This window comes from Hipposideros armiger, unplaced genomic scaffold (genome assembly GCF_001890085.2).
Source record: "Hipposideros armiger isolate ML-2016 unplaced genomic scaffold, ASM189008v1 scaffold_124, whole genome shotgun sequence".
NCBI classification, from domain to species: Eukaryota; Metazoa; Chordata; class Mammalia; order Chiroptera; family Hipposideridae; genus Hipposideros; species Hipposideros armiger.
The window spans coordinates 587,247-597,751 of record NW_017731474.1 but is presented as its reverse complement, the minus strand read 5'-3'; the positions used below and the strand labels follow the sequence as shown (position 1 = coordinate 597,751).

Genomic DNA, 10,505 nt, shown 5'->3' with positions numbered 1-10,505 from the left:
GCAATGATGGTGCCAACTTGGACCAGTGAAGCAATGTCCTCCACAACTAGACTGAAGAACAAAACGACAGCAACTTGTCTGTTCCCCTTCCCCCAATTCCCCAGCACTGTTCCCAACACCCCAATTCCCCAATAAAAAAAATAAATAAAATTTTTTAAAAAGTATCTTCTCCAAACACAATGAAATTAAGCTAGAAATCTTAGAGGTAAGGTCCCAAGTTTCTGGTAAATTTTCAGAATGGAGAATTAAAAATTCTGAAATACATGAAAATTAAACAAAACATTCTTAAGCAATTAATAGGTCAAAAAAGAAATTATAAGAGCAATTTAAAATATTTGGAAATGAGTCCAAATGAAACATAACATGCCAAACCTTTAGGATTTATCCAAAGCAGGACTCATAAGGAAGTTTATATCTATAAATGCCTACATTAAGAAAGACATAAAATCAATAAATAATCTCACTTTACATCTCAAAGAACCAAAGAAAGAAAATTAAGCACAAAGCTCACACAAGGAACAAAATAATAAAGATTAGAGTGGAGATAAATAAAATACAGAAGAGGAAAACCATGAAAAGAATAAAAGAAACCAAAATTGCCACTTTGAAAAGATCAACAACATATTGTACTTAAAAAACCTTTAGCTAGACTAAAAAAATGGGGTGGAGGGAGATGGAAAAAAAAAATCAGAAATGAAAATGGAGGCATTAATACTGACCTCAGAGAAATAAAAAGAACTACAGGTGAATACGATAAACAGTAAACCAAAAAACAGGTAACCTAAATCAAATGGAAAAATTCCTAGAAACACACAAATTGAAAAAACTGCCTCAAGAAGAAACAGAAAATCAGAACAGATCTATAATTAGTAAGAAAATTCAGTAATCAAAACCTCCAACACAGAAGCATCCAGGACTACATGGCTTCACTGAATTCTACAAAATATTTTTTTTAAAAATTAATACTAAATCCTTCTGAAATCCTTCCAGAAAATAGAAGGGGAGGGAACACCTTCTAACTCATTCTCTGAAGCCAGTATTACCCTGATACCAAAGCCAGGCAAAGACATCACAAGAAAACTAGACGCTCATATCCCTTATGAATGAATACAAATACAAAAATCCTCAACAAAATATTGCCAAACTAAGTTCAACAGCCGATTAAAAAAATTAGGCATCATGACCAGGTAGGATTTAACCCAGGAACTCAACAGTGGCTATACATAAGAAAAATAATAAAACATTATCAATAGAATGAAAAAAACCACGATTATCTCAGATGCAGAAAAAGCACCTCATGCTCCTTTAATCAGATGCCTTTACAACTGTCCACTTTCTTCAAACCTAGCATAAAAATACTCAGGTCTAAGTAATCTTTGGGTCTTCATTTCCTTATGAAGGCTCCCATGTCTATATAAAGTATATTAAATAAATCTGCATCCTTTTCTCTCGTGACTTTGTTAGTTAATTTTCAGACTCAAGCAGGGAGTCAGACTAAGGGGGTCCAGGAAAACTTTTTCTCCCCTATAGCTCAAAAACAGTAAACTAAATGGGAAAGAAATTTAACAAAAGAGGTGTAAAACTTATACTCTGAAAACTATAAAACATTGCTGAAGTAATGAAAACATTTCATTATTAATGAAATGGAAAGGCATCCAATATTAATGGATTGGAAGACTTAACATTGTTTAGATGTCAGTACCCCAAAAAATGATCTACAGATTCAACACAATCCTTATCAAATCCATGCTGAGTTTTTGTAGAAATGGACAAGATGCTCCCATAATTTACAAAGAAATTCAACAGACTCAGAATATCTAAAACAACCTTGAAACAGAAAAACAAAACTGGAAGAGTCACACTTTCTGATTTCAAATTTTACTACCAAGATATAGTAATCAAGACACTGTGTATTGGCAGGTTAGTCATATAGATTAAAGGGAACACAATTAAAGAGTCTAGAAATAAATCCTTACATTTATGGTAAACTCATTTTGACAAGGGTGATAAAATCATTTGGTGGAGAAAGTGGAGTTTTTGTCAACAAATGGTGCAAAGACAACTGAATAATCTCATGTAAAAAAATGAAGTTGGACCCCCTATCTCACACCATACACAAACATTAACTCAAATGGATCAGAAACCTAAATACAGGAGGTCAAAGTACAAAATTCTAACACAACTATATAGGAATATATCTTTGTATCCTTGAGTTAGGCAAAGACTTGAGTGTTTAATGCAACAAAATAAAAAATAAATAAATTGGACTTCATCAAAATTAAAAATATTTGGGGCCGGCCGAGTGGCGTGATGGTTAAGAACTCGCTTGGGATGCCAGAGGGCCCCGGTTCAGATGCCACATATGAGGGCCAGTGACACTGCCCTCTACAGCTAAGATGCTGAACAACGGCTCAACCTGGAGCTGGGCTTCTGTGAGTCGCCGGCGACGGCGTGGGCTGCAGCCCCTGTGGCAGTTGGTTGCCATGGGCTACCGTGTGTAGCCAGCAGCCAGCGTGAGCGGCCAGCAGCCAGCGTGAGCGGCCAGCAGCCGCAGTGAGCGGCCGTCCAGAAGCCGGCGACTGATCTGCCTCACCCGGGAAGAGCGCAAACGTCCTCCACAACTAGACTGAAGAACAAAATGACAGCAACTTGTCTGTTCCCCTTCCCCCAATTCCCCAGCACTGTTCCCATCCCCCCAATTCACCAATAAAAATCTTAAAAAAAAAAATGGAATTAAAAAAAAAAGAAATTTTTTAAACATTTGTACTTCAAAGGATACCAATTGAAAATATTTTATCTCATAAGACTTATATCAATAATACATAAACAACTCTTACAACTCAATAATGATTAAGACAACTCAATCTAAAAATGTGCAAAAAATCTTAATAGACATTTCTTCAAAAAACATACAGCCAATTAGCACATGAAAAAAATGTTCAACATCATTAGCAATTAGGGAAATGCAAATCAAAACCACAGTAAGGTACCAGTTTACACCCATTAGGATGGCTATAATCAAAAGGACAGATGAGTGTTGCTAAGGATACAGATAAACTGGGAACCTCATACACTGCTGGTAGGAATATAAAATGGTACAGCTGCTTTGGAAAAGTCTGGCAATTCCTCAAAACATTAAACAGAGTTACCATATTAGACAACAATCCTGCTCTTAGGTATATACCCAAATAATTTAAAACTTATTGTCCACACAAAATATTGTCCATGACAATTCACAGCATTATTCATTTAGCCCCAAAGTAAAAACAAACCAAACATTCATCATCTGATAAATGGACAAAATGCAGTATATCCATACAATGGAATATTATTGGGCAATAAAAAATAATGACATCCTAATTAGTGCTATTCCATGGATGAACCTTGAAAATATCATGCAATGTTAAAGAAACCAGATAGAAAAGGCCATCTATTAAATGGTTCCATGTATATGAAATGCTCAAAAAAGACAAATTCTTAGAAATATCAATTAGTTGTTGCCAGGCAAAGGGGAGAGGGAGGGAACGAGGAGTGACTGCTAATGGGTATAGGGTTTCTTTTTTAGGGTGTAAAAATGTTCTAGAATTAAACAGTGGCAGTTGTTGTACAACCTGATAAATATACCAAGGTAATTCAGTATAATACAGTGTCACAAATGAACTGTACGCTTTAATGGATGAGTGTATGATATGTGAATTCGTATCTCAATAAGGCTATTTTTAAAAACAAAGATAAAATAAAGATATTCCAAGATAAACAACCAAATTGTTAATGCCGTTTGTTTTCATATGGTGTGATTGCTGAGATTCATGTATTATCCTTTAGTGTCTTTCTGTGTCTCCTCAGCACGCAGTTTTCTATTGAACATGTATTATTTTAATATTCACAAAGCATATATATTATTGAAAAAAATCTAAGATCCTAAAAATACAAAAGGATACATTAAACCATAGTATTGTTTAGAAAATACTATAAGGTTATAATCTAACTTCCAATTTCACAGTGAAATTTTTTATTATAGATGAAAACAAATTAATACTTACTTAATTGCTTGTGCTCCTGGTCTTTGCACAATCCAAGTACTAAATTCTTCTACTACAATATCTAACAGCTGAGGTTTTTGTTGTTTTTCTCTTAAAACAATAGACATACTTTTCAAATGAACGTAACACTTCATGGCTTCAAACTAGAGTATATTCAGAGAAATATAAAATTAAAATATATACATACACACTCACACACATAAATACAATAAGTATTCTTTTCATATCCTATTCATATAGTTTATTCTTTCCAAAAACCAGAAAATATTTCAAAAGCAACCCTTTATAGATTAATAAAGAATCACCACATAACACTAAAAAGTAAGGAACAATATTTATCCCTGTCTTGGAAATTGAAGTAAATGGAATACTAACAGACCTTGAAACAGATCAGAGAACAAGTCAGTTAACACACGAGTATTTCTGAAAGGATTAGAAATGGGCATCTCTATCATTAAACTGTGAGGTATAACAAGGCAAGAACTCACTGTTTTTGGCAAGGTTGGATCAACTGCTGTTTCACTATAGCCAATTGCTTCATAGAGTGAAGTTTTTTCTTCAAGTGTCAACATTTCTTCAAGACCTACAAATCATCAAGAAGTGTTTTGTGTTTTTAACTAGTTACATGATAAAACTAACCCATAATTTAGTTATCTTTAATAAATTAAATGCCAATTTTACTCCTTTTATAACACTTTTAAGAAAACATAATCATAAAATGTTAGAATGGCACAGGCAATTTTAGGATTATTCTCAAAATATATAAATTGTTAAATATACAAATTTAGCCACATAAATTTCTAAATATTTGTATTAAGCAAGAGCTTACAAAATAGTTAACTGTATTAGGTACTTAACGGCACTATGCTAGGCAATATACTGTATGTAGTATTAATATCGTAATTTCCCCCCATTTTACAAATGTTAAAATTGAGGTTCAAAGAACTTAAATAATTTACCAGGGTCAAGTGTTAATATGTGATAGAGCCAGGATGTAAAATTTGATTAGGAAACAAAAATATTTCCGAGAAATAATTCCAACAATAATTTACAATGGTTTATACCCTTTTAGAATTTTTATTTATCTATTATTGTGCTATATGTATTTACTAAATCCCCCGGGTATAGAGCTGTTTTGTAAACACTAGTAAGATAAAAAAAATTTTTAGTTTTTACTTGACATACTTACAATGTTTTAATAGTAATTTTATTGATAAATTGTGTATCATATACATATATACTTACAATGAAAACGAATTCTCTGCAAAGCTTAATTTTCATACCTGATGATTAGCTACACTACCATGACCTTATGATTAACTGGACAACTATAAAATAAAATGGACATACTTCCAGGTTTCACGTCTGGCTGCTGTTCTTTAGCATCTGGTTCTGACCAAGTCCACAACCAGCTAAACCATCCTTTATTATCCTCTGAATCTTTTGATCCATCTCTGTAAATCTTGTATCCAGCTTTCTTTACCTAAAGTAAATTTTCAAATAAATGAAAAATTATCTTTCAACAATATAAATAGAATGCTGATATTACCATAATTTGTCTACTTGAGTGAATCAATATAATCAATATACATATTGACAACAGAATACAGTAACCGTAGCATTAACCAAACATAAGAACTTAGAGTTATCAGGTAGTTAGTCCCCCAAAAAACTGGATTTCAGCTTCACATGAACTCTGAGTACTCGATAAGCCCAATTATTTAGAAAGAATGTATTTCCCATAGAACCTGTCTGATTTAAATTGGCAAAACATTAAATCAAATTTTCTTACAACACAAAGAATCAAATTTGAACCCCTTTTAGGAAATGGTATATTACAGCACAATACTAGTAACATCACAGCACCTGTCAAATTTATATGGAACCTAGATTTATTTTTACTAGTTGAAAGATAATCTGGAATTACCTCAACTTCTGCCTGTTGTCTCACTATAGTTATATTAAATACATCCAGAGTTTTTTCCAACTCCTAAAAATATAAAGAAAAATGTGTTTACATAAATAACTATATACAAAAAACCTTAGTATATAATACATAAAATTGATGCACTAAAGAAAAGATATAAAGGAGGTAGAAAACAGATCATTCATCAACATAATATTCTTATTAAATCCTGAGAAGCAATGCTTGCATATATGTCAGCTTGGGAATTACTAATGATGAAGTAACTTTCTGAACAAAGAAATCATACATGTCATGCATATAAACGTTACAACTCTACAAAATTTACAGACACATACTAGAAGATACTATACATGCATTGTTCAAAATGAATTTTATTTAGGTTTAACAACAGCGAAGGATAAACTCATTAGTGTCACTTTCAACTAAAAACAAAATTATAAATCCTTATTATGTGTACAATCGTCATTAAAATATTATAAGCAGATCTAGATACACTTAAAACTTGTTTTTATATTTTAAACTTTTCCAAGTTATAGTTATTGAAATAAACTGAGATAAGCTAAATCTTTCATCACATCTCTACACATTATGTCCATGATTAGTTTTGAGAGTTTCATGCTCAAACAGCAATTTTTCCCCAAAGAGAAGCAACCATGACCTAGTATTATCTAGAAAACAACTAAACTCCGTGTTCTATTGTCCAGCAGACTTGGAGGATTCAGGTTAAGATCCAAAGCTTAGTATGGAAATCTGTAACCACTCAAATAGTCTCTAAAAACTTAACTGTTTCAATAGTACAGGCCTTCAGAAAGCCTCCTACCTTGAAAATAAGAATAAAAATCTTTGGGGAGTTCCTAATTAGAAAGCGTCCTGGATTCAGAATCCTTACATTAATTTTAAGAAGCTAACTTCCCTTAGTCACCCTAAGCTATACTTCATGAACCTGTAAAATAGTCCCTTCTAGAGTATACCATTATAACGTTAAAAGATAACTAATAATTAGAGAACTCTCAAGATAAATAATTAAATGTAAAGTTCCTGGTAAAGACTAGCAATACCACAGAAATTAAGAGAAAAAGCTCTTTATCTGGGTTGAAAATTCAGGCAAGTTCATACAAGAGATGGGTCTTAAGCAGAATTTGAAGGGTAAGTAAAACTGGGATTGGCAGAGAAATGAGGAAAGGCCGATGGAATACATGAGCACAAATTTGACTATAAGCATAATACACATAGATAGAAATTTTTTTTTATTAATGCAGTTAAATAGTAACATACGGGAAATGCAGTGGTTACATAATGTATGAATCTGAAAACAATACGGAGAAGATTAGAATCAATGTAGCAAACACTTTTTAGGCTTTTGAGGTTAAAAATGTCTTAATAACGTGAGGCTTCCAATTACCAGTTGCATGAACCCAAATCGCCCCAGATTAAGAATAATCTCAAATTCCAAAAGTTCCCAGCAGAATAATACCAGAGCATACTCGTATACCACCCAACTGAGGTTAAGAACAAGAGTATAAAGAAGTCTAAGTAAAAGAGACAGAGAATGGTCAGTCAAAATTAGAACAAATAATTAGGAAGTGTTAGTCACTAAAAACTGAGAAGTTATGTAGTACAAAATACTCAAAAATTTTTTTAAATGCTAACCTCCAAAGAGTTGAGAAGTTCATCAGAAGGCTTCTTATTTATTAGCTTTTTTTTATATAGTTCTTTGTATTGCTTCATTTTTTTTCTGTGTTCTTTAATATGCTTCCATGACCACATCCGTAAGTGGGGGCAAACATTTACTTCAAGAATACCATGTATAGCATAAGCCCACCTAGTTAAAAAACAAAAAAAGAAACCCCACACTTAACATTCTCATCAACAGTATGAAACATAATTGATATGTTTTACTCTAACAACATGCATAACTATAATACAGAGACAGTGAAAATGGTATATTATCAGACCACTTGCTTTTTCCCAACCATATTTATTTTTGTAATAATATTACCTCTTTCCTAAGTGAACATTAGCTCTACAGAAAAACTATTAAAGTATTAGTTGGCAAACAGCACTTCAGTCTCCTGAAGAGTAATTAAAATAGTCAACTGAAAGAGTAATTAAAACTTCTAGAAACTATGCAAGAGCTTAATAACTGAAATAAGAGTTTTGAATTTCAAAACGGGGTAGACTTTATAGACCCCCCTAACCTTTTCAGGTTTAAAAATATAGATTTAATGTGTCTGATACAGAAAAAAAAATTTTTTAAAGACAGCATTGCTAGACAATAAACTGGGATAAAGTTTAATGATTTCAAAAATACAGTAAATGAATGACATTCTAGTATCTTCAGTTATAAATTCCACTATAAAGAATTCTGGAAGTTCATTAGCATAATAAGCAAAAACAGCTACATAAATTTGGTTTTTTTTTGTTTTTTTTAGCTGAGCCATCCTGCCACCTGTTGGTAGCTCAGCAGCTCAGCCCGGGTCAGGCATCAAACCACTGTTGCTCAGAGCTCAAACTCTTGAGCGAGCTCTTAACCAACTGAGCCACTTGGCCGACCCTATAAATTTCTAATCACATATCAAATTATAGTTTGTATCACCACTTCAGAGTATCTAAAAATTTCTTAAAAGTCAAGAAATTTACTTTTGTGCTATATTTTTTAAATCTTAAACAAAATTAGATCAAGTAATCCCACTTCTGGATTATTTATCTGAAAAAAATGAAAACACTAAATCAAAAAGATATATGCACCCCCATGTTCACTGTCATATAATCTACCAATAGCCAAGACATGGAAACAACCTAAGTGTTCATCGACAGAAGAATGAATGAAGAAAATGTGGTAATATATATATATATATAATGGAATATTATTCAGTCATTAAAAAAGTGAAATCTTGTTATTTGTGACAACATGAATGGAACTTGAGGGCATTATGCTAAGTGAAGCAAATCAGACAGAAAGACAAATACTGTATGATCTCACTTATATATGGAATCTTAAAAAAATAAAATAAAAAACTGAGCTCATAGATACAAGAGAACAGATTGGTGTTTGCCAGAGGCATGAGTGGGGGGGAGGGGTTCAAAATGGGTAAAGAGGTCAAAAGATATAAACTTCCAGTTACAAAATATAAAAGTCATAAGGGTGTAATGTACAGCACTGTGACCACCGATAATAATACTGAATTGCATATTTGAAGGTTGCTAAAATAGATCTTAAAAGTTCTTATCACAAGAAAAGAAATTTTTGTAGCTATATTGTGATGGATGTTAACTAGACTTATTGGGGTGATCATTTTGCAATACATACAAATACTGAATCATTATGTTGTACACCTGAAACTAATACAATGTTGTATGTTAATTACACTTCAATTTAAAATTTTTAAGACATTTTACCATTCTCTGGCATGCTGGTGAACAGGTGCATCAGGCTTGTATTTCCTATATGGCAGATTTTGTGTCATCATATCAACTGATTCAAGAAGCTCCATAACACTGAAATACTGAAAAATGAAAAAAATGAAGGCTCTTAAATGTTTCAGATTTTTTTTCTAAATGTTGGAGTTAAATTCTTGACATTTTCAAGGCAATTTTACCATGTAACATGCATTTTTGAAAAAAATTTAAAATTGTAGTTTGTTTTTATCAAACTTATAACTCAATTTAAAATACCATTTAAAAAAATCACCTGTGGTTTATTAAATTCAATTATTATGTCATGTAACTCAACATCCAGGTTAATCTTGGGGGAAGAAAAGTCAAAATCAGGTCGACGATTCATCTGAAGTTTGGCATTGGCAGATATAGGACGAAATACTGGAAAATAATACAAATTTTTAAAAAGTGAACTGAGTTATATTTCAAGAGTCTCAAATTACTAAAGAGATCAAGTAGAAAATGATGATTTTCATTTCTTATGTATCCTTTCTATAGTTCCCAGATTTCCACACCGCTATAATTTGATCAGATTAACTGTCACCTAACTGGAAGCAGATCCTTTGGTATTTTTCGTACCTACAATTCATATTGTCTTTGGAAAGTACAATAAAGGCTAACTGAACTCCCCCCTCAAGACACCAATGTAACCCTTAGAAGCAAGAATACTCACTGCAAGGCAAATAGTCCAATAAAATAGTTTTAATAACAGTACATAATTTTAAGGAATGAATGTACATTAGAAATGCTTAGGGGGAAAGAGATTATATTTAACCACTGACTTCTATTATGTGATTATAATTTCTAAATTTCTGATCAGTTTCTCTGTGACCATCGGTTCTCCCTTTTAGCTTGTAAAAGGAGAGAGAAGGGCCGGCAGAGTGGCACATTGGTTAAGAGCTGGCTTGGGATGCCAGAGGACACTGGTTAGGATCCCACATATGAGGGCCAGTGACACTGCCCTCTACAGCTAAGATGCTGAACAACAGCTCAACCTGGAGCTAGGGTGCCGTGAGTCGCCAGCGACGGCACAGGCTGTAGCCATTGCTGCAGTGAGTTGCCATGGGCTACCACGTGTAGCCAGCAGCCAGCGTGAG

General features: G+C 32.9%; 1 protein-coding gene across 1 annotated transcript in view; it reads right to left on the bottom strand.

Moving 5' to 3' along the window:
- VPS13A (vacuolar protein sorting 13 homolog A) overlaps positions 1-10,505 on the bottom strand; it is a 220,528-nt gene that overhangs the window by 169,639 nt on the left and 40,384 nt on the right. The window contains exons 11-17 of the mRNA XM_019648286.1: positions 9,662-9,789; positions 9,370-9,476; positions 7,621-7,792; positions 5,971-6,033; positions 5,394-5,526; positions 4,532-4,626; positions 4,044-4,186 (exon numbers count right to left, since the gene is read on the bottom strand). Coding sequence (XP_019503831.1) covers positions 4,044-4,186; positions 4,532-4,626; positions 5,394-5,526; positions 5,971-6,033; positions 7,621-7,792; positions 9,370-9,476; positions 9,662-9,789 — 841 coding nt within the window. The remainder of the gene's footprint in view (positions 1-4,043; positions 4,187-4,531; positions 4,627-5,393; positions 5,527-5,970; positions 6,034-7,620; positions 7,793-9,369; positions 9,477-9,661; positions 9,790-10,505) is intronic.